Raw genomic sequence first — 23,574 nt, 5'->3', positions numbered from 1 at the left:
TGTTTTCTTTTCCCTCTCTCCAAAGTTCCATTAACAGGCCACAGAACTGTGAACCTCCATTCTCCTCACCTTGCTATCATGCAACTGTCCCTCTTCTTGGTCCTCCCCTCTCAGTTAATGAGAAAAAAAAAAATAGGTGTCAGTAATTATGAGGAAAGATGTAAGAATGGGTTCTTGTGGGGTCTCCAAGTGTAATGACTTGGTTGTGAGTTCGAGTCCATGTGCAATGCCCATTTACCTCAGAAGTTTGAACTACCAGACTAGAGCATCTAAAAGCCTAATCCATTGGGTAACATTTAATGTGTTAAACAGTGTGTGAGAGAGGGAGAGAGTTATTACTCTTTTAAGACACTCAGTTCTGTACCCATTGGGCGGCCATTGGATGTATATATGAATGTGTAGGGAGAGTTTCAAACTTTTAATATTGTTTGGAGACTGAGTTGCAGCTCTGCAGATGCCAGTGATGAAGTGAATTATTTGGTTAGTCAGTCATAGCTGGCCAATGAGAGGTTTTCTCTGAAATATCAGTCAGTCTTTTGCAGGGCCCCATCACTTGATGGCAATTATTATAGGTCCATGACCCCACGAAAGTATCATATTCCATGCTTGTTAATCTACTTCTATTATGGAGGGGTTAGCCAAATGGTGTGAAGAGTTTCAATTAATGGGAAATGGCCCCACACTGAAAACTGGTCTCAATTGGGTGTGCTTGAGACAGATGGATCATACCCAAAAAAAAATAAAAAAAGAAGGAAAATTGCCAAAGGGTGAATCACCTTATAATTTAATAATTATGTTCAAAAGATGACAACTATTTGGAAGCTGATTTGCATGGTCAAACATAAACACCCCATCAAACCCATGCCGCAATAAAGAAAGGGAGGAAAATCCTTGGTGATGCAAAGGTTGAGTCATGAGTCATGAAGCATCAAGATATTTCCATGCTTGTGAGGATATCAACATGGAAAGTAGCATGTATGGTTCCAAAATTCACCAACCCCATGGAAGATATTTTACATATTCGAATGTATTTAGTCATGCCCATATGGAATTAATTGAAAATTAAATTGGGAATACATTAAATAGATATGGGATTTCATCTTCTTAAACTTTTTTTTCTTGTCAAATTTTTTTATAACATACAATCCATAAATACTCTTAATTTTTTTTAGTAGAACATGATTGCAGCATCATCGTCAATGATAAGGATTGTCATTAATGGGAGATCTACTTGTTTAAGCACAGAAGCCATTGCTGGTAAGCATTGTTGTTGAAGCTGATATTTAAATATGGTGGTGGGGGTGTGGTGAGTGAATGGGCAAATGGGCTAGAAAGAGAGAGGTCACTTTTGAATGATTGAGAAGCTTTTTCATGTTATTCATCTTTCAACAGCTGAATAATTGTGAAAATGATGATATGAAGTGAAGTTTGCTTTGTTTTTATAACTTTGTGCATATTACCTCAAACTGCCCATCAAAAGAGATATGGTTGGGTCAAGAAAAATTAAAGTGTCCTTCACTCAAACCCTCAACACATATTCCTTTTGAATTGCTTTCTGGAAAGGGTAGGCAACTCACACCGCCCACACGTATTGAATCCAACATAAAAAAAAGCATGAAAAGTTTAAAAAGTTTCTAATTCCACCAAGCAAACATAAAAATCTTAACTATTAAAGTTCCATTTTGATTTTGACATCTTCTACTTTTTGCCAGAAACCCTCTTTGAGCTCTTTGAATCAGGACCCACCCAAAAGCAATAGAAAGGTCCATTCTTTGAGAGTTTGGAAGGTTAACATTTTTTTTTGGGAGAGCTGGAAACTGTTCCAAATCTGGAAATTAGGATGCCTTTGGGTTGTTTGTATGATTTGTTAGCATGGATTAGAATTATTTCTATTATCAAAAAGAAAAAAAGAGAAGTAAAGAATAACTCAGAAAGAAAAATATATCTTTGATGCTCCACCTCCCAAGAGGTTTATGCCTTCCAAGAATTATAACTGTAAAATGATGTGTATGAAATCATAAAGAGGGCATAAAGGGAAAACAGAATTAAGAGATGGGATAAGCCCAGATTGATCAATATTCATCACATGCTATGGTCATGAGGAAACACCCATATCCATTAAATGCTAAAGCCATGAGCAAACACCAAAACACTAGTATATAGAATAGGCAAACATGCTGCCTAACTGTACATTGGATGCACATGTGAAGAGTTCCAGTCTGTTGGCCTTAATCAAGAAGTTCAACAAATCAGGTAAGTGCCTTTTGTGTACATGTATGTGTTGCATGGCTTTGGATCTCATCAAATGTTGGGTCGGATCAAATCAGAGTCAACAAAGCATGATAGGATTTCAATACCAAATTTGTATGCCTGTCCTGCAAATCAAGCATGGCCCTTAATGTTTTATTATTGTAGGGCATAACCTAACAGATGTAGGTTCCATATGGGTGGAACTTCATGGGCAATCACCAAGGTCTGTAAAACTCAGGTCACACATCCCCTACACTTCAATGTTGATAAAAGAGAATACAACGAAGGATTTTCCCAGAAGAGATTGCACCTTTGAACCATACTGAAAGAGCTAGGAAATTTCTAAAACTACAGGATTATGTCTAGTAAAAAATTTTGATGTCTGAACTCCCAAGGTGCACGGACAAAAGAAAAAGTCTTCTAACAACCACAACCAGAAACTCTAAAGCAAAACAAGAATTGTTATCCACTAGTTCACACTACACACTCTGACTTTGATGATTAGATCCCATATCAAGAAAATGGCAACTGTTAGGAATGCACAACTCCTAGGAGACCTTAACCCAGGTAGACTTGTCATAGCTAGAAATTACGCAAACTGATCATAATCAATGGTACAAGTAAAGTTCTGATCACCTCTAAGTTTTGATGATGTTAAATGAGAACTCTAGCAAGAATCGTTAAGAGCCAAACCAAGTAGTTTTGACTTGAGATCAACTTGGTTGCACCTTCCTTTAATTGTAAGATCACTAAGGTGGAACCCATGTAATAAATGATCTTGACCAGAACCAAGCCAATTCATGACCCCAAGCTTATGTAAAATCCAAATTCCCTAGTTTAAAAAGGGAAATCTTAGACAACATAGGCAATTGGAGATTTATCTCACCACCCCCCCACCAAAAGAGGAATTAAAAAAGTTAAGTTAAAAGCCACTAGACCTATTCCTTATCCTGCAAAACAGGTTGTGTTAGGCAGAGTTAGTGATTATCACCACTCAGAAATCTAACTCAACCCAACCCCATGACATTTTCTTGTCATGTCTAATGAAAAGTAACCATTGAACCTGTCCATTAGTGAATAGGAAGAATTCCACTACAATATATGGGAATCTCAAACACCAACCTGTAAGATACGTGGGGACAACAACTAAGATCTGTGATTTTAAGATTAATTAAACTTGTGGGTCTCCTCCTGCACCTTTTACTAGACCAGAAGCCATCTCTTTCAATTTCTTGGCGTCTCAAAAAACCATCATGCAGGAAAACAACTCTTTTCTGTCCCAACGTTGCTTCTTTGTATACTGAAAAAGAACTCAGTTACATATAGACAAATAATCAAGAAACCGACAGAGAAACCCCAGGGTAGTTGTGGCTTCATTCTCGTTGACCCAGAATTCCAGAAGGCATGTTCAAACTAAGATTATCAAGTCAACAAGTTTAATGCCCTATTAAATAGGCATACTTGAACCATACACAAACTGGTCATTTCAGTTTGTTATACCTCCTAATGCCTGCATGGTTGGAAATATCAGAGGATAAGGAATAAGCAACCTCTACGTACACTTTACAAAAACCATAATCATACTCAAGGCTTCATCAAGGATCTGATCCATGTTTTACGTGCTCAATCTAATGAAAATGAGGAACCAAACATTATCAAGATTGACAAAGTCATCGGCGTGTCCTTTAGTATCTCTGGAAATGACATAGGCTAGAAGTTTCCCTGTTGGTGGATGCAAACTACAAGAAGTCTTGTAGGATTATCTGTAACTGGCATTCTTAAATGCATAATGGAAGAAAACAGGCAGTGGAAGATGGAACTGGTCAATTTGACCACATAAATAAATATAGTAAATTTATTACTTTAGAAAAGTAACAGTAAAAGGTTGCTAAACTTCCAAGGCTACCATGATCATCTGCAATCATTATATTCTGAAAGACTCACCAACCAAACCCTTCAACCCTCCAAGAAAATAATAATGGGAAGTTAGACAAATTGGCAAATAAAATACAGTTCTCTTAATGGTTAACAGTAGCAAATGCTACCAATTCATCTTTTCATTCTGACTATATTTCATACAAACAAAATCATGATTATAATTTACAGAGTTGAATTTGAAGCCATACTAGGATTACATATACGACTTAAAATTCTGAGATTGAAGCGGTCAAAGAGTTGATAAAATAAGATCTTGTTACCATGTGAATATACCTCCTCTATGCTTACAAATGTACAAATTCAGTATGATACATCTTTTCAACCTTGGAAGAGTAAAAATTTCTATATTATAGACAATTTTCCTCTCTACAAATAGAACTTCAAATGCAAAAAGCAGTTTTAGCCCATACCTCTTACTAAGAAATACAAGACAGCCAGTTATTTATAGAGGCCTCAAAAGTGGGTAATCTTCAAGTAGTTCCCGCTCTGATAGTGTGTCATTTTCATTCTGAGGTGTCCACAACACCTCAACCGCCTGCATGGAAACCAAAGTAATTCAAACACAGAATTAACAAGATCTAGAGTTACAATTTAGGAATATGTCTATTCTTACCAGTGTTCTGCTCGAAGGGATGGAGCCAAGCTTTTGCAAGGCTTCCTTCAAGTCTCCACTGCCATTGATGGTGGGCAATTTATGTACTCCTTCAGCAGCCACCAAGATTGTTATCTGAAAATTGAGAAATTAATTTTTTTTATAAACACAAAATGACATGGTGGTCAAAGGGGGAAAAAAAAAACTCACATTTCTAATCCCCATATAATTCAAATTCTAAAATTAGCCAACTTTGTTGTGATTGCCAATGGTATTATATTTCTAAGCATATAAAACCCAAGGGAGATAAGATCACATGCATGTCTGGGTGCATTGTTAAACTAGTCTCTAGAAGCATGAGAGTGAATCACAGCTTAGGTAGATGGGAATTTCAATGTTCCAACACTAACTGAAGATGAAAAACACCAATTAGCCTTAAGATGTGGACAGACTTCACAGGAATCATTGCAATCCAAGGAACAGACTTCACAGGGATCATTGCAATCCAAGGAACAAATGAACTTAAGAATGCAATCCCCCTTGCTTGGTTGCTTAGTGCTTCCAGGCTTCAAACCAGGGGCTTCTACAGAACCGTGCTTCCCTTTTTCCTTTTGTGGGTAAAATTTTTGTTCTCAGCGGGACTTGAACCTGGAACATCCCACAAACCCTTCCCCACCCTTTACCACTTAAGCCAAGCCTCAAGGGCTAGCAGAACCGGGCTTTCATCTGTCTTATCTCTCTTGCTTGAGTAAGCTCCACATGCAAGTAATTAGTCCTCTTCATTTATTTTCTAAGGAAAGCCATCTTCTCAAAGTCAAACCTTCAAAAGGATGGAAGAGTTCCAGCAAAACCTTTCTAAGGATGAGGATAATAGTTTGGGTGTGAGCAACATGGGAGTTAATGAGGATTGCATACTGGGTCACCAAATGCTATGGAAGGCCCTACTCTGGTATCTGCTTCAATTCATGCAGCTACAAGGGTAATAGCTGGCCTGTTCATGAGTGGTGACCATAGAAGAAGTAATAATTCCGGAATCCAGTCTGCCAACCAGTCCAATATTCAGTTTGAATACTTTGCCATTAAATTTGCATTGATTGCGAACTGTAGCTAACTCTAGCTTTTGTGCATGGCTGTTATGAAAGCCATGGTGCAAGACCTAGACCAAGAAGTGCTTCCATTGGGGAAAGAACTGGTCTCTTTCTAAATTCTTTAAGATCTGCTCCCCAAAAGGAAGGCTCTGAAAGAGAGTAGGACCTTTCCATTTGCTATTCAAAGTGACATAAGTGAATAGGTCAATAGCTCTAGCCCTTTTGTCTTAATCAATTGTGTCCTGACTCAACCTGGAGTTTTGATTCCTATATATGCACACACTCAACATGGTACTTCATGATGCAATATATATGTAAAAGATCCATTTGTACAAATATCATTTTTCACATGCAGAAAACAATATGCTTTGAGAGAACTTTATATGGTTTGGGAAGGGAAGGAGGTTTTGATTGATCAAAAAGAAGAATCTATTTCAACAAATACCTCATTAATCCTACCCCTATTGTCTTTAAAGAAACTAAAAATAATGTTTTAAAAAGCCATTAAGGCTTACACCTTGAGGCTCATCTCAAGGCAAGGCTCCGTGAATTGGCCTTGACGCTTAAACCTCTCATCATTGAGGCTTATGACTTCGAGGCTATAGCCTCAAGGCTGTTGAGGCCTAAGTTTCAAATATCCAAACCATTGTGGGCTTTTGATATAGATTCATGAGCTTTGTATTGGGCCCCAACCTAATTAAACCTTTTATGAAATAAGATTTAATTGACTTCCAATTAACCTTTTAAATGCAAGGGAAAATGAAAGATTGAGAAGAAAGAATAGGGGAATCGTTGACTGTCCTTATGGCTAATCTAATATATAATCATTCTCTTATTATTGAAAAATAAGAAAAAATGTCACTGCAATTTGTGGATAAAAAAGAAGAATGAGTAGATATTAACTCTAATGAGAAGGATAATAAAGTAATTAATATATGATTATATTCCTTGGAGGATATGGTAATGGTGAAAATTATTTGATGAGAACACGAGGGACAACTAAATTTTAGAAGAAAGAAAAACGAACAAATTACAAACTATTAACAATAACAAATATTTAATTTAATCATTATGAAGTTTATACCTTTTTATTGTTCAATTTTCTTGTGACTTTATGTATATTTTTTTTATTTGTTTGATGATTTTTTATTATTTATTTGTTTTATTTGTTTAAGTTGAGGCTTATGCCTCGTTCTGCCTAGAGGCTCATGCCTCAAGATCACCTTTAGTCTTTTAAAATATCTCAAATACCTATCAAACCTGGGTTACCCAAGGCATCAAAATTAAGGCTTAAGACTCCCAACAGGCAGAGAAGTCTAGTCAGGAAAATTAGAACTAACTTAGATTGGCTCAGTTTCTCAATGATGGATTCCAACTAAAATTCCTCCCTTCGACATTTTCTTCCTTTCATAAATTTCACGAACAAACCTTTATTTCCTCATAATAAATAGATTGAATCAGTTCATCCATGGCAAGGTTAAAAATATGGCAACTTCTTCCTTTCCTGCCATCCAAAAGATATTGATTCTGTTCATGCTAAAATGAAGTACTTGTCTACAAAATCATTGCACATTTATAATTTCAAGCCAACATTTAGCAATACAACTCCACAAGCTATCCCTAGAGCCACATGAGCACATAAGAAAAGGAGATTTTGCAATCCTGCACAAGAATTACCTATATTGTTCTAATTTTACTTCCCTTCCTCCAGATGAGATTGTAAAACACAAGGAAACAAATTTATAGAGTTATAGAGAAGGTTTGGATTAATCGCATAGCAACAAAGAAAAATTAGACATCGTATGCTTCTCACTTAAGAGTCTAACAGATGAATTAATTGTCTTCTAGATGATAGTGCTGATGCAAATGAAATAGATGAAACAAAGTGTTATGATTTTCTTTGGATAAGAAATCTTAGAGGCTGGCAACTTCATGAAAATATTTTGGATTGTAGTAGTAGGTTGTGTGCCTCTGAACCAACCAATGAAGATCAAGAAGAGCCAATTGATAAAGGAATGGGCTGTTAAGCCTCTCCCAAGCACACTTGGGTAAGCCTTTTTCCTGTTTTTTTAATTTCATTTGAAAAATGGTTTGAGAGTGTCACGTCCATTTGAGTTTTAAAACAAAACCAAAGCTCACGTAAATCGGTCTACAAGTTGGTTTTTTTATTTTAATATTTCTGATAAGTAACATTTTTTTGGTCCCATTTAGGGCACAACCCTGGAACCTTCTATGTCCAAGTCCAACCACTTACCAGTTGAGTCAGGCTTCAAGGCCTGGTCTTTAGTTTGAAAAAAGAAAAGCTTTAAGCATAGGACTTTTTAATTTCAGCCAAAGGAAAGAGAGAAGACCAAAAGAGGCTGGAATTCCCAGTATTGAAAGATTGAGTCTCATCTTCGATGATCAAGCCTAGAAAAAAGGCCTTCAATTGATCAAGAAGCACTGGTACATCAAACCTAGAAGATGTTTTCATTAGAATCTCTTCCTATTTCAAACATTTCCGACTTAGAACTTACCAAAGCATTTAAACATTTTTTTTATTTTTTATTTTTGAAAGGAAAGAACAGAAAGTATATATTACCAAAGCATTTAAACATTATTTAGATAATACCCAAATATGGATTTTTAGAGCTGCAAGAATGAGAATAGATCTTGATAGAAAATTCACCTTTCTTCAAAATCCTCATCCTAATGTGTGCACATCAAAGAGATTTTTTAATACCTCTTTAAATCTCCAACAGCCCTTACAAACAATGTTAGTGTGTGGTATGTGCCCTTGTCTTGAGGTGTGAAGCACAATCATGCAAGAAAGAACTATCTTCATGGAATTGGAACAAAACATTAACCAAAGATAAGGCAGTCTATGGTACATCATGGAGTTTCAATCTAGATGGAAGCCTAGATTGGTTCCAAAGCATTTTTAGTAAATCTATAATGTTCTGAATTTTTTTTTTCTTTTTTTGATCAGATGTTCTGAAACAGATTCAATTAGGGTTTCAGCCAATGTTTTTGTCCCAATTTTTTTATTTATTGAAGTTTACATGTAACATCATGTGTCCTGGTGGATGAATTTTATTTCGTACCTGGATTAGTTCTTACCTATTGCATGTTTTGTCTTGGTTGAAATAACATCACATAAATAATAATAATAATAAAAAGTGAACCTAGAAATTTATCTAAACTTATTAAAATTAAAATAAGGACAATTCAAAATATTTTTATTTTTATTTCAGTTTAACGAAAAAACACCGAAGGAATCAAAAATTAATCAGGACTATTCATTTTCCCTTTAGGTCAATGGCACATTCAGTACGAGTTTTCACAAAGTACTCAAATGCATGAGTAGAAATAATTTGAAATGAGCAATACATTTAATAATTTGAATTGAGCAAAAGTGAAGGAAAAACCATCTTGCAAACTCATTATATAAATTAGAAGTTCAGATACATTTCTAGAAGACCAATCTGAGATGATCTTACCACTATGTACTCATTGCGGAATCCACTAACTCTGTGACTGGTTGTGCTTTGCTTCTTTATGTTGTTTACATTGACAAGTGTCTCTTCATCAAATTTTCCCCGCTCTTCAAGAGAAAGCCGATTGAAGCGTTTCTCCCCCTCCTCAATACTCCGCTTCACATCCACCTGCATGTACACATGGATGTGCTAAATAATCTTGAAATCTATCAGAGAAGTGTCTAATGGACAACCAGGACACAAAATCCACGATTTTAAATAGACAGTAATTTTCACATGCAAATTGCAATAAGGCTACATTTTTTGAAGCTTTATTTTTATATGATCAGAAATATAAAGCTATATTTTCAAGTATATTTATTGAAATCTGGAACTGAGTGTTGGACCAAAATAACTTACAGACGAATATCCAGAGATACAATAATCTGGATGCCGAAGCAAAGCTAATGTTGTTTCTGCAACCAAAAGGAAAATAGGAAAAACCACATTGGTAATGCAATAGAATTAAGGCAGAGAGAAGCAGCAGACACATTGGACATAAATTAAAAACTAACATGAGAGACTTAAGCCACAAATTCCCAAATTTGTCACTGTGAAGAAAATAATCTTAGGGGAGAAATGTTACCATCAAACAGAAAAGAGACAAAACAACAATTGTTACAGGCAGGGCAATGAATGAGCGTATACCATTCCACCACAGGAAAAATTCTGTCTTATAAGAGATATCATAACAGAGTTAGTAAATTTAACTCACAGCATGAAAATTCTAAAAACTACTTAAACCTGATATTAACTCCCCTCCTCTAAAAGAGAATACATGCAGCGTGACTCTGGGAGGCCACTAAATTTGTCTAAGAACAAATTAAAAGAAAGATCTATAACAAATGCAAAACTAATTTCAAGACTTTAATTCAACTATATGGCATCTATTGCAACTACTATTGTTAAATTATACTATATTATCTATATTCTCTATCTCACTTCCTATCAAAAAATATTCTCTATCTCACTGTCTCTTATTTTCTAATCAGGATCTTAAATGTTAAAAAATTGTAATATTTGCACAACACAATTTTAGGCTTACACCATAGGAAAAGAAATCCTTTGCAATTCAGTTTCAGATAAGCATAGAAGACATCATCTGGATGATACTAATTTTTTTTTTTTTTTGATAGATAAAGAATAGCATATACTCCCTATGTACCTTGGGGCACTTTTTGGCATTTCTCTTTTTAATTTAGGTTTTCTTTACCTATCAAAATGAGTAAATAAATAAAGAGGCGCCAAAAATCCTGATGATACTAAAATGGAATCAGTACCCTTAATTTAATTGAAAATTTTAGGAACTAAGAAATGAATTGTATTAATCAACAATAATCTTTCAACTATCAATTTTCTTTACCTATCAAAAAAAATTCTTTCAACTAATGAAGAGAGAGTGAGTATAAGCAAGTTTATGTGCAAAATTGTACAATTCATGTATCCAATCATTTATAGTTTGAAGATAAAATAACCTTACATGTACAAATAAGTATGATGCTAAACATGTTCATCTGACATTCATAACAAATGTATACAATTATCAAATTCTTGAATTGCAACTTGTTATTTTCACGTGTGCAGCAATTGCCACATTCACTGATTAATTTAAATTAGCACAACATGATCAAATGAGATAATCAGTTACATATATACATATTAGCCCTACCTGTCAATATATAGCTCAAACCCTCTGTGGTGGATGTATCTGCAGTTTCTGCAATCAGATTAAGATCTCTCTGAAGTTCCCTCGCCATGCCCAACAACCCAATCTGGAAAAGACAATTGTGAGGGAACTTTTCAATTTTTGTGAAATACAAAGGATAAATAAAAATACCAATTGAAAGAATAAGTACAACTAAAAAGCTTTTTATTCATGAATCACTCGCAAACAGAACTAACAAAGATTGAGAGATAGAGGTATAACGTAATTGATTCGTCATCTGTGGTATCTACCCGCACCATGATTCTGAATCAACAGATTCACTAAGCAACTCCAGACTAAAAAAATAATAAAATAAGAACTGTGTCCGAAAAAATATTATAAAGAAGGACATAACAGTTCTGATAGTGTGTTCATTTTCTATTTCTCTTGAGCATGAACAGTGGTTCCCCCTTGTGAAATCAGCAGATGGCAGTAAGATGTCACTAAATATTCTCCAATTTAATTATTTCCATCTCAAACGATGTTATCCTTCCCAATTGGATTGCATGTTGTTAACTGCTTCCAGAAAGCACCCCAAAATTCACAAGCCAGAAAACCTCTCATAAACCAGAATCTATAAAGTCTGGTCCCACACTTTTTGCCTATTACCACAGACAATGCTGTGAACTCTGAGAATTCATCCCACTCCTAGCGCCTTCCCACTTGCCTTTCCCATGCATGCCCCTCACTAATTCAGTGCAAAAGACACCACTATCGTCCCCATACTAGCCCGCAAGCACACCACTCTTCTCCAATGAGTACTCCTAGCAATGGAAAATTTCCATGACCATTTACCTAGGAGCACTTTACTTAAGATATTCAGCCTTCTAACTCCAAAAGCCACTCCTAGGGAAGGCATACTGCAGTATCAAACAGATGAAACTCTTTCCCTCTCAAGACCGCCTCAAGGAAAATCATAGTTAAATTTCTCTAAACAAATATAAACTAAGCCTAACAAAGATAGACATGAAGTATACTCAACAGAATACTTTTAATGTAATTCTACCTCCTTTCAAAAGATATTGACATTTCCAAGTTTCTAATCTCCACTCAAATCTCTTCTCTACAAGATCCTAAACCAACTTGATCCTAAAAAACAAACCCAGTATATGGCCAAGATAAGAGGTAGGCAAAGTAAAAGTCATACAAGCCAAAACCACCTATACAGAAGAAACATTATCACACAGTAGTTTAGGCATTTTTATAATTTTCAAGTCTCCAAGTTGTAAGAGCTCAAAACCAATCTCAGCACTAAACAATGTTCTCTATTTTTTATTTTGCACATTCAAATCATTGTGAATATTTCTTTTTCTTTTTTTTCTTTCTTCTTCTTTTTTTTTTCCTTTACCGTATTTGTTTAAAACTCAAATATAAAAAATTATATCATTCAAGTGTTTTGTTATTCAGTTATTCCATCCAAGGGAATTAAAATTATTTTAATGAGCAGTTTAAATCTAAAAAGTCTCTCATCTCTAAACTTATACATCTCAAGATCCCTCCTATACCCTGCTTATATTAAAATGAAAATCTCATTTATTGGTTGCCTATCATTTTACTTCTTAAATCATAGTGAGCCTCATTTTTCTCTGTATAAGGTATTTACTTTTGCCTTGTTTCAAATGTGTCTTATCACAAAGCACCACCAACAACATTTTTCCACTTCGTGCATGCAGCCTAGTTCTACTGCAATACTTGGTACACCCTCATAAACAAAATTTCTATTCACAACAACACTAAAACAGAATCCCTATTCCAAATAATACCAAAATGAACCAGCAAGAAAACAAACTTAATTAGTAATGCAGCTACAGCATTTGAATTTGAAAACTGTAGACAATTTGCAAAACACCAAAAACAATTGTCTGAGAAAATTGAAGGGAAAACCCAATCTATTCTAGTCTAACCAACAATAGACTTTACTTTCTTATCCAACAAACAATTAGCTACAAATTTCAAATTGAACTAATTCATTTAAAAAACACAGAAATCACAGCTCCTCCCAAACTACCCAACAAACTACATAAAACTCCAATACTACTCAATTTCTCTTCAACCAATCAGATGACAATCTTTTTTAAGAAAAAAAAAAATTACTACCACCATACCTGAAGTTTGAGAACAGTAGTTTTATCGGTGGCGGTAAGAACGCCCTCGGACCGATCCGAAAGGAACCCAGAAACCAACATAAAGGCCGCAAACCCCATCAGGATCAGGAAAAAACTAGAACCTGCCCCAACTCCAACCCCCACTGCTGGCCCAACATAAACCCCACCACCACTGAAAGGCGAAGGCCCGAAATACGGCGCTGAATAAGATAAACCCCCACTTGGTGCCGTCCTATAACTCCTGGAGGACGACGAGGAACCCGAAGAAAATGACCTCCCGCCCATCCGGCCTCCGGATGCCGCCAATGCGGAATTGGGATCGTACATCAAGAGCAACCCCAGTATCACCGCCACCACTGCTGGCTTCCTCAATGTCTTAACGGCTTTCAATAGCGATTCGGCAAAAACCCCAAAAGAAAATGGGATCATAGACTTAAGTTTAGCCCCAATCGAATCGCAATCAAATTCAAAACTGGGTTTCCTTGAATTATTCCTCATGGAATTAAAACATCTAAGTGCAAATTTTTTGGGGAATTTGTAGAATCGAAGAGGGTGGAAATGGGTGGAATGAGTAGGGAGGGTGCGGAGATGAAAGTGTGAGAATTTTGTGAAGGGGGGTTTAGAGGTTTTGGTGAATGGGTATGGATTGAACTGGAGCAATGAAGTGGTGGCCATCCGGAATGCAATGAGAATGGAAGGGTTGAGTTGTTTGGAATGTGGTTAGAATAGAATTTCTGGAAGGGAGAGGAGTGGGTTTGTGATTAGGGTTGGAGATATATGGAGATATTTGGAGAGACTGAGGTTGTAGGCCAGAAGATGAAAATCTGGGGGGAAATGGAGGAGACGTGGCCACCAGAGAAATGGCAGGAAATCTCTACCTCATCTCATTTCACCACTCCCTTTCAATGGGCCAAAACCAGACTCTGTCTGTCCTGTGTGCGCACGTGCCTGATCGAGGTCTCACGTGACTTGTGAGTTTTCATTCGGATGGCCGTTTGAGAACCTTTTCAAAAACAATTTTTGAAAAACGATTTTAAAAAATAGTTTTGAGTGCTATAAAACTAAAAACAAACTATGGGTTTAAAAAAAAAAAGTTGAGAGAATTTTTTAATCTGTTTAGCAGTGTTTAACTGTGTGATTTAAAAATAGTTTTTTTTTTAAATTCTTTAACATTGTTGGATCATTATTATCTGAAAACAATTTTTAAAAATATTAAAAAAAAAATAGAGAACAATTTTTAGAAAATCGGTTTTTAAAAATAAAAAGAAAATATGAGTCATTTTAGTCATTATATTTAAACTTATTTTTGAAAACTATTTTTAAGTTAATGGATAAATTTTTTTTTTTTTAAAACATGATCAAACCAGTCCTTTCTTATTTAAGATGAATTGTCTTTCATTCAAATGACCTTTTACGGCTTACAAAAGTCTAACATTAATACTTTCATTTATTCATGTTAATGGAGAGAATTATTGGAGGACGAGAGATTTGACAAAAAAAATTATCATAAATTGTCAAGTAGCAAAATAAACATTAGAAAAACATAATTATCAATTACAGTTTTGAAATTTCTTTAAAATGGTCAAAGTCATAGTCTTAAATTTAAAACCATAGTTGGTAACTACAATTTTGAACTTGACTTAAAACTTTTTTATATACATAAAATTATATTGTTTTATTTAAAATATTTTGGTTTATTTTTTTAAAAATATATTTAATACCATAAATTTATTATATTATTTTTAAATTTTGTATTTATTAATATGTAAGTGGTTAACAAACTTATGTGATTATTTAAAAAATAATAATATATGAAAATAAATAATTGGTATTTTTAATTGGATATCAAAAAATGTTTTAATTTTATTAAAAAAAATTGGTATTATAAATTATTATTATATTAATTAATTCTTTTTTATCTACTATAATGTAAGTGATATATAATATCCAATGTATATAGGTTTAATTTAAGTTTAAAATTTATCATATTTTCATTTAAATATATAATAATTTGTTCATAATGAAAAAGTGAACAACATTCATCCAATTAAAATTAGGGAAAGTCTACAATACCTCCTTCGGTAGCATGCCTCCATTTTTTTTTTCATCCATTGGATGAAAATGATTAAATCTCAGCCATCCAAAATGAAAAAAAAAAAAAAAAATTCAAAAAAAATTCTCCCGGGTACCTTCCCCTCCGGTTCCCCCCATCTCTCCTCCTTTTCCCCTTTTCCCCCCCTAATTTGCTGTTTTGCTCTCTTCCCAAGCCAACTTCCTCAGCTCACCCGTTTCCCGCCCCTCCATAGCTGGGTGTCTCGCGCATCCTCCATAGCCGACTTCCTCAGCTCACCCATTTGCCGACTTCCTCATCTTTGTTTGCCGACTTCCTCCATAGCTCACCCATTTCCCGCTGTCATCTTTGTTTTCTCTCCCTTTTCCCGTTTTTCTCTCCAGTGATTGTCCACAGCTGGGTGAAGACCACGGTCGGCTTCAACCGGGCCAACCTCTTCGAGGCCGACGTCGCAGACCTTATCAAAGACGTCTCCACAGCTAGGTGGAGACCACCTTCGCCGTCAGTCGGGATCAAAGACGTCTTCACAGGTGGGTGGAGACCACCATTGCCGTGAATCGGGCCAACCTCCTCCAAGTCGACGTCTTGACCTCATCAAAGAAGTCTCCCTCAAGGACCGCGAGCTCAGGATTGTGGGCGAGGTCGGTGCCAAGATCCGAGTCTTAGACTTCATTTCTCCCGATGTCCAGGTCAGCTATTTTTTCTGCTAGATTCTTCTTCTCGAAGATTTTATGTAAATTTTCTGAATTTTTGCTTTCTCTCCCCCCTACCCCTGCATTTTTTCACAAGGACAATTTCTGTTCTTTCACACGGAGAATTTTAGTGGAATCTTCATAACCCATGTGTTTTCTTCATATTTTATATTTTGTTTAAGAGGTGTAAGGGGGTGTTTTCAGGTTCTAAATTTAATGGTTTAAAAACCCGAATTGAAGACGTAGTTGGAAGAAGAAGAAGAGGACGTGTAGTACTAAGGAAAAGAAAGCTGAGAAGGACACAATTGTTTGTTACTCAAAAGACGCTTGTATCCTAATTATTTGGCGAGTTCTATATAAAGGGAAAAAAATGTGAGTAGTAATTATGTGTTTTACAATATTGTGTCCATTATATTTCATGTTTTTTGTTAGATTTATGGATTGATTACATTATAGAAAAAGAGTGTGGTTAGATTATTGAACATTGAAAAAAATTTGTATGTTAATTTTGTCATCATTTTAAATGTAAAGATATTTAGGGAGGATGTTGTAGTTGTAATGGTATTTGTATTTTAATTGGCATTTGGTTGGTTGTAGTAAGATATAAAAATAAAATTTATTGAAATGTGAAAAAAAACTTATGTTGAGAAAATGTGGTGGTGAAAGCATGTTTGATTTATTATATTTGAAATCATATTATAAAAATTGACTTAAATGCTTTGATTTAATTTTTAGGAGCGAATGCGATGGTCTTGAAGTTATTAGAAATCCAAAGAGGCCTATCGGCGCTTGGATACATTACTAGTAAGGGAAAATAGAAATATGTAAAATAATATGTTTTTTAATTTATTTTTTGTGGTTGTTATTGTTAAATTTGTTTGAAATTGTTTTGTAGTAACGATCAATTAGCCATGATGAAAGAGAAGGACAAAGAAGTGAAGATAAATGATGATGTAAGGAGTAATTTTGCTACGTCTAATATAATTACATTTTAACATTAGAATTTAAATTATGTGACCAATTACTGTAGTTGAGGAAACAATTGGGCAAGAAGTGGAATGCATTTTCAAAAGTAGAAAAAGAAAATTTCATGGCAAAGTCCAAAGAAAGTTCAAAACAATATTCACTTCAAAAGGGTGTGGTTCCAAAGGTAATTTTTATTTGTAATGAATATTTAATTTCTTTACTTATGTATTTGTTGGAAATTATATTAATGTAAACATGTTTGATGTTTGTGTATCTTTTCAGTTATATCTTCAGACTCGATGCTCCCCCGAGCGAGTTATTAGAGTGATTGAAAATTTAGAACCAAAGCAAAAGGCAGCCATAGAAGAAATAGGATTTGGTAGCCTCTTGCAACTTCGATGTAGGAAAATAGATCATGGGTTATGTCTTTGGTTGATAAATAGTTTTAATCCGAACACTTATATGTTACAGTTGTATAATACTTGTATCAAATTATCCCCCATTGATGTTGAATTTATTATGGGATTGAGGGCAAGAGGGTTAAAGATTGGCATGAACAAAGATGTTGGTCATAAGAATGATTTATGTAAAAAATATTGTGATAAAAAAGGGCGATTGCCATTAGTGATGTTAGAAAATCAAATTAGGGAGGATAAAGAGGGTGGAAACGATTTTAAAGTTCGTTTTGTATTATTTGTGTTGGGTGCATTATTGTGCCCAACAATGAAGCTTTTTGTGAATCGCTCTTTCTTACATATTGTGGAAGACATCGATTCAATAAAGAAAATGAATTGGGCAGAATTTGTGTTGTCCTATCTTGTGCACGGGATTGAAGAGTTTAAGAAGAAACAACAAAGTGGGGTTTGCGGTTGCTTATTGTTTTTAATGGTAATTAATTTACATCATAGTGAAATACGATTTTGTTTTAATATAATTTATGAACTAACTATATATCTATGTCAAATATACTCGTAGTTATTCTACCACGAGCATATATCCTTTGAAGAGAAATTCTTACCGCTATATACTCGACCTTCTCCTCGGATTACTGCTTGGGGAGATGATGAAGTCTTGGACAGGAAACGAAGATTGAAAAAACTTGGTGGATATGCAAATGAGGATGTAAGTTATAGTTTTGAAAGTCTTTTACTATTGATTTAAGTTTTTAGTGATTTAAAATCTGATATGTATTATATTTTGATGAATATATTGTAGCTCAAAATATGGGTGATAGAAAATGAGATAAGGGATTGCGTTGATGGAAATGCAATGACAATGGCGAGTGAGAATGAGGACGATGAGAAATTTGTATCCAATCTAAACAAAGATGTTATTAAACGAGTAAGTGTTTTACAATATTCATCGTGACTATCTATATTAGCATTGAACCTTTGTATTATGATGTTATTAATCACGTTCGTATATATCACTAGGTTGATGGTGGGAAGTTAATGGAGATGGATAAAACCTTTCAACAATTAAAGACACATCTACTTGATATGGCTTATGGTGCAAGTAGTAGTAGTTGTGATAAAATTTTGGCTAAATTTGAGGAGAATTATACTCAAGTGAAAGGTCTCTTCCTTAGGTCAAGCGGAAAACCTTTGAGAATGCACGAGGAAGGAACGAAGAATGACATGCTCTCATGCGAGAGAAGTTTGGAAGATACGAACAATATGAATGTGAATGAACATTATCTTCACACTTTGTCAAATGAGAAGTTATGCACCGAGGACTTTAATGAAAAGAATGAAGATGCATGTGCTACATCAATTGAAGTGCATATCATTCTAGACGAAAATGAAAATATCTTACCACTTCCAATCAAAAGGAGTAGAAGAGATTATGGAAAGGTATGTATCATATAAAAGAAAAAATTATTTTCTTTACAACTACTTAACCATTACATAGTAAATAGATGTATATTACTGACATTTTCCTTATTAGGAACCATTACGAGCACTATGCTGTTATCCTAATCATGTCATGAAAACACGTTCATCAAGGGAGAGGAAACCAAGTAAATTCAAGGTCTCCCTGTTTGTACAGAAATCAAGGAAGATGGTAAAACGTGAAGCATCAGAGGTATAATACAAATAGTTTAATATCATTGTTCTTATTTTTTGATACTTAACATATGTAGTTAATAATTATGTCTTGTTTTCGAATTAGTCAATCCCCATGTCCATTCGTGAAGACGTGGTGGATACTCAATCATTCAATGTACTTCAATCTCTTGTCGCTGATTATGTTTTCAATAAAGCGTTGTCAAAAAGGTTTGTCGCGTCTAGAACATTCATAGATGTGTTGTTACAATTTTTGCCTTCATATGCTTCCAATTTACTGAAGTTTGTTTGAACATATTATTATTTTAGTGAGCTTCTTGTTGACTTTGGTCATGAACATGGAGTTCGTGGAGATTTTGCATGCTTACGTCCTAGACAAAATTTGATGGATGTTGTAAGTACCTACTTCATTTATATCAAATGCATCCTATATTAGTTAAATAAATTTATTGAAGTTATTGTTCAACAACAGGTAATAAATTTAGAAGCCTCAAAGCTAAATTATTTTGAAAGACAATTCATAGGCATACGAAGTATAAGATGCTATCTTCCCACGATATTTTCAGTAAGCTCATATTTCTCTTGTTGTTTACTTACATATTAAGTACAATATAGTAATGTTCGTATTATGTTTTCTTATTAGCAAATGATTTTGTGCGGGAATCCTCATCCTTTTTTCGATAGAAAAACATCCATTGTTAGTAAGTACATTAGTGAATTCGATGATTGCGAGAAGGTTAGTAATTATGTCTAATGTTTAATTGCATATATGAAATTTAGAATAGATATTGTTTTCACCTATAATATAGTAGATTTTTTTTGCCCCAACTCATATATATTGTTTTTCTAACTTTACAGCTATTTATTCCAATGCATGACGAATGCCCTGGTCATTGGTATCTGTGCGTCATTGACTTCAAAAACTCTCATACCCAAATTTTGGACTTATTACGATCGAAGAATCGAGACAAGTTCCGGTTTCAGAGTGTCAAAACAGTGGTATGCTTTCATGTTTATATTTTTCTTCTATTCTATTTTTTCCTCTTCCATATTTATTAACACTTTCATAATAAATTAGGTTGAATTTTGTCAAACGTTCTTCAAACTATCTGACATAGGGAAAGATGTCTTCCAATTCTCCATTGATTGGGCTCCTTCGATTCCGACCCAAGAGAATGGGTTAGTATGAATACATAACTCACATTACTATTCTTTTCCTGAGGTATAATTAGACAACCATTGAATAAGTTGTTTTGCTTTTCTTTTCTCTTTCTTAGGTGGGACTGTGGAGTGCATGTCATTAGACATATGCAGAGATTCAAAAATGGTGATCCGATGACGAGCTCCGACTTTTGTAATTCTATGAAAATACGTCGAGAAATAGCATGTGATTTAGTTTTACACGAGGGAAATAGAGAAAAACAAACCATTGTGGCTATTGTTTGTACAAAGACATCGACACGAGCAATGAAAAAATTATTATTATGATATTTTTTATTTTTCAAATATTTATCGTTTCCATATCCACATATCGTCATGTTTATTGGGAAGTTGTGAGCTTCGATGACCATACATTATTAATGATTAAGTCCATTTTATTTCAATATCCAAATACTCTTCTTTCAATATGGTCGTCAAAATGAAATTGTAATATATTGGTATCATTCATGTTCGACATGTGTGATTTTGTACGATCTTTAACCTAATCAGATCTATAAATATTCATTTATCTATACTAACAATATATAGTTAGTACATTACTACACTGGCTGACGAATGCCGTTCAACCGGTAAGAACCAGTCCAACGATTTATCTATGTCCATTTTTCATAGGCATACGCATTATTCGTACCGGTTGAGAACATTCGTCATATTTTCAGTTGTGGATAGTGGTTGATCAATGAAGAAATTGTCTCAACCGGTTGACGAATGATTTGACCAGTGGGAACTGTTTGACAAATATAGCAAATTGGTTGAGGAATTTGCTCAATCGGTTCATGTTTTTTTAACCAGTGGCAACCGGGTGAAGATGGGCATCAACCGGTTGAGGAATTTGCTCAACCGGTTGCGTATATTGTTAGCCAACTTAAACCGGGCGAGGACGGCTAGTACTGGTCGACCGTCTTGGCACAACCGGTTGAGCACCCGGTCGAGGCATTATTTACCAGTGGCTACCGGATGAGGATTTTCCTCGACCGGTTGAGATATTTTCTCAACTGGTAGCCACTGGTCACAAAATTCCTCAACCGGTTGATGGCCATTTGCTCAACCGGTTGAGGAATTGTTTAACCAGTACCTACCGGTTGAGGAATTTTCTCAACCGGTTGAGTAAAATCCTCATCCGGTAGGTACTGGTTAAAAAATCCTCAACCGGTTGAATATATGGGGATCAACCGGTTGAGGCATTTTTCCCAGTATCCACTGGTGACAAAAATCCTCAACCGGTTGATGGCCATTTGCTCAACCGGTTGAGGATTTGTTTAACCAGTATCTACCGGTTGAGGAATTGTCTCAACCGGTTGAGGACTTTTCTCAACCGGTTGAGGAAAATCCTCATCCGGTAGCCACTGGTTCAAAATGCCTCGACCAGTTGAGGAATTTCCTCAACCGGTTGCCTCCTGCAATGCAATTGTGCACAAAAAGGGTATGCTATGAGTTGTACCAATAACTTTTCACTATGGAAACATTCGACAATGTACCATTAAGTTCAATTATAAGGTTTGAAATTGATGGAAACTGACATTACAATTTACCTTACTACGATTTACCCATTTTCAGTAAAATCACTACATTTACCTATTTCATGTGAATTACATCATATTGATTACTTTCCTATAGTTAACTCATAACCACCTAATTGTCAAACTTTAACCACAATTGAATTTAATTAATTCCGCATAATTAACCGTTTTTTTCGACATGATATAAATGAATCGGTTTTTCCATTTACCAATCATTTTATCCCTTGTTATCAATTAAATTATAAATGTAGAGGATATTGCATTATATCAATCAACTTGACTCTTGATCAAAATTCAAACTTTTCATTAAATAGTTAAGTTAAAAGTACACATTAGTGGAAGTGATAACGTCAACTAATATAAATACTGATTTAATACCTACCATCCCTTACTCCGCTAAGGAATAAAAAAAAGGTTGCATATCCTTTTCATTTGGATATTTGTTTGGATCCCCACCTTCACATGGTGTTGACATACTTTGTTCATGTTGCTGAACTCCTGCTATCTGCACATGCACATTTCATTGTTTTTTTCAGCTACCCAATTCCATTCCAATTAATTAAACTTAATCATTAAATAATGCATATCTGAAATTTATGTCAAAAGTGTTTCTTCATTCTGATCTTACATTATTAAGTTCACCCCAATCTATGTACATGTCAGATGGGTCATTCGGCAACCGCTCCCCTAACATTCCCTGCATGTTTCAATAATTAAGTGTTGTCAATTATTATTGAATTATATGTTATCAATGTTTGGAAATTATATAACAAGCCTATTGTACATACATGTAAGGTTGAAAAAATGTCAACTGATGAATTTGTTGAAGGCATCATTTCCCTTTGAATGTCACCTTGGGAAGACAAATTAGTTTCCTCCTACGTATTCATAATGCCATCAAAACAATTATGTTAGTCATTTATGTTAGCACACCTACAAAAATTAATCTTAGGGGCAATTTGTATTGAATATGACATACTATATAACCCGGCTGAGCATTTTGAGGGATTGTAGCTTGTGGACACTTTCGAATTGTGTGACCCACTCTTTTACAACGACTGCATCGTCTTCTCTTTTGAACATTCATTGCCACTTTGCCTGGATTCCCTTTAGTCTTCACAATATTTGGATCACGAACTTGGTTAGTACCTGTCGCTCCATCTGATGCTATTTTCTTCCCTTTCAAATTATAGTTATAGAGTTCCTCCATTCTTGCCGTCAAATTTTGTATTTCATTTTTGGCCTCTATAAATGAAGATGACGTATATGACGCAAAGTAGGAGAGCTTGTTGCACATCGAACTCAATGAACCATATCGTACAAACCGATCCATGTTGTTATCCGTCTCATTCACTGGTACTGATCTTGTATACACCTTTGCTAACTTTGTCCACCTCTTCATAATACATGACTGAGGAATCTCTTCCAAATGCTCCACCTTCATAACCACCACCATGTGGCAACATGGGATGCCAATTGACTTAAACATCATGCATGAGCATTTTAATGTTACAATATCCGGGCAAAATTGTACTTCCCAATTTAAGTTCGGGTGTCTAAACTTAGATAATGTGTATGCCCGCATTGAATGATCACTTACAACACCAACCACAAAGAATAACTCAGCATTTTTCATCTCCTCACGAAATTTAAGGAAAGATTCTTTTGTGTATACCGTCGCAGCATGATTTTCAAGTATGGCTAGTTTGGTTGAAAGCACGGGTGAAGAATTGTTCGACTCGAACTCTGCCTTTGCCTCGTTTTGCCGTATTCTCAGTATGGCTCTATCAAATTGTTGTACAAACTCATACAGTCGCAAGCGAATTTTTAAGAATCTATTTAGAT

The 23,574-nt window shown here is 34.9% G+C and overlaps 3 protein-coding genes and 1 long non-coding RNA gene across 6 annotated transcripts; 3 read left to right on the top strand and 1 right to left on the bottom strand.

Moving 5' to 3' along the window:
* Positions 1-4,425: 4,425 nt before the first annotated feature.
* On the bottom strand, positions 4,426-14,088 carry LOC100854337 (uncharacterized). Its single transcript, XM_003633608.4, has 6 exons — positions 13,194-14,088; positions 11,053-11,155; positions 9,744-9,799; positions 9,348-9,512; positions 4,802-4,915; positions 4,426-4,723 (listed from the first exon to the last, which is right to left on the bottom strand). Exons 1-6 carry the CDS (start codon positions 13,866-13,868, stop codon positions 4,631-4,633), a joined length of 1,206 nt encoding a protein of 401 aa, XP_003633656.2. The 5' UTR covers positions 13,869-14,088; the 3' UTR covers positions 4,426-4,630.
* Positions 14,089-15,296: 1,208 nt separating this feature from the next.
* LOC104881417 (uncharacterized) lies at positions 15,297-16,889 on the top strand. Its single transcript, XR_787458.3, has 4 exons — positions 15,297-15,953; positions 16,161-16,328; positions 16,692-16,760; positions 16,852-16,889. It is a non-coding gene; the product is annotated as an uncharacterized LOC104881417 (long non-coding RNA).
* Positions 16,890-16,904: 15 nt separating this feature from the next.
* LOC109121391 (uncharacterized) lies at positions 16,905-19,542 on the top strand. 3 transcript variants are annotated; one of them, XR_009467711.1, is made up of 7 exons: positions 16,905-17,106; positions 17,205-17,810; positions 17,898-18,044; positions 18,138-18,263; positions 18,356-18,775; positions 18,870-19,382; positions 19,461-19,542. XR_009467711.1 is itself a non-coding variant. In XM_059742895.1 (7 exons), the coding sequence occupies exons 1-7, from the start codon at positions 17,047-17,049 to the stop codon at positions 19,298-19,300; spliced, it is 1,500 nt and encodes a 499-aa protein (XP_059598878.1). In that variant the 5' UTR covers positions 16,905-17,046; the 3' UTR covers positions 19,301-19,536. The 3 variants fall into 3 exon arrangements, 2 of the variants coding, with proteins under 2 accessions (XP_059598878.1, XP_059598877.1); XM_059742895.1 differs by having other exon boundaries at positions 18,870-19,007; positions 19,298-19,536; XM_059742894.1 differs by having other exon boundaries at positions 18,870-19,536.
* A 151-nt stretch (positions 19,543-19,693) lies between these two features.
* LOC132255053 (uncharacterized) lies at positions 19,694-20,476 on the top strand. Its single transcript, XM_059742681.1, has 4 exons — positions 19,694-19,724; positions 19,847-19,987; positions 20,067-20,167; positions 20,266-20,476. The coding sequence occupies exons 2-4, from the start codon at positions 19,859-19,861 to the stop codon at positions 20,474-20,476; spliced, it is 441 nt and encodes a 146-aa protein (XP_059598664.1). The 5' UTR covers positions 19,694-19,724; positions 19,847-19,858.
* The last annotated feature ends 3,098 nt before the right edge of the window (positions 20,477-23,574 follow it).

Source organism: Vitis vinifera, chromosome 14, assembly GCF_030704535.1.
Source record: "Vitis vinifera cultivar Pinot Noir 40024 chromosome 14, ASM3070453v1".
In the NCBI taxonomy this organism is placed as follows: domain Eukaryota; kingdom Viridiplantae; phylum Streptophyta; class Magnoliopsida; order Vitales; family Vitaceae; genus Vitis; species Vitis vinifera.
The sequence above is the reverse complement of the archived record's forward strand: the minus strand, read 5'-3'. Positions and strand labels throughout refer to the sequence as shown.

What these genes read in the sequence shown, in the direction of transcription:
- LOC100854337 (XM_003633608.4), bottom strand. Translation starts at nt 13,868, where the DNA reads ATGGCCACCACTTCATTGCTCCAGTTCAATCCATACCCATTCACCAAA. An exon ending in GTATCTCTGGATATTCGTCT is followed by an intron (nt 9,513 to 9,743) that starts GTAAGTTATTTT and finishes GTGTACATGCAG; the next exon opens with GTGGATGTGAAGCGGAGTAT. An exon ending in TCCCTTCGAGCAGAACACTG is followed by an intron (nt 4,724 to 4,801) that starts GTAAGAATAGAC and finishes GTTTCCATGCAG; the next exon opens with GCGGTTGAGGTGTTGTGGAC.
- LOC109121391 (XM_059742894.1), top strand. Translation starts at nt 17,047, where the DNA reads ATGGCAAAGTCCAAAGAAAGTTCAAAACAATATTCACTTCAAAAGGGT. An exon ending in GTGGATATGCAAATGAGGAT is followed by an intron (nt 18,045 to 18,137) that starts GTAAGTTATAGT and finishes AATATATTGTAG; the next exon opens with CTCAAAATATGGGTGATAGA. An exon ending in GTAGAAGAGATTATGGAAAG is followed by an intron (nt 18,776 to 18,869) that starts GTATGTATCATA and finishes TTTCCTTATTAG; the next exon opens with GAACCATTACGAGCACTATG.
- LOC132255053 (XM_059742681.1), top strand. Translation starts at nt 19,859, where the DNA reads ATGCATGACGAATGCCCTGGTCATTGGTATCTGTGCGTCATTGACTTC. An exon ending in TTCAGAGTGTCAAAACAGTG is followed by an intron (nt 19,988 to 20,066) that starts GTATGCTTTCAT and finishes ATAATAAATTAG; the next exon opens with GTTGAATTTTGTCAAACGTT. An exon ending in ATTCCGACCCAAGAGAATGG is followed by an intron (nt 20,168 to 20,265) that starts GTTAGTATGAAT and finishes TCTCTTTCTTAG; the next exon opens with GTGGGACTGTGGAGTGCATG.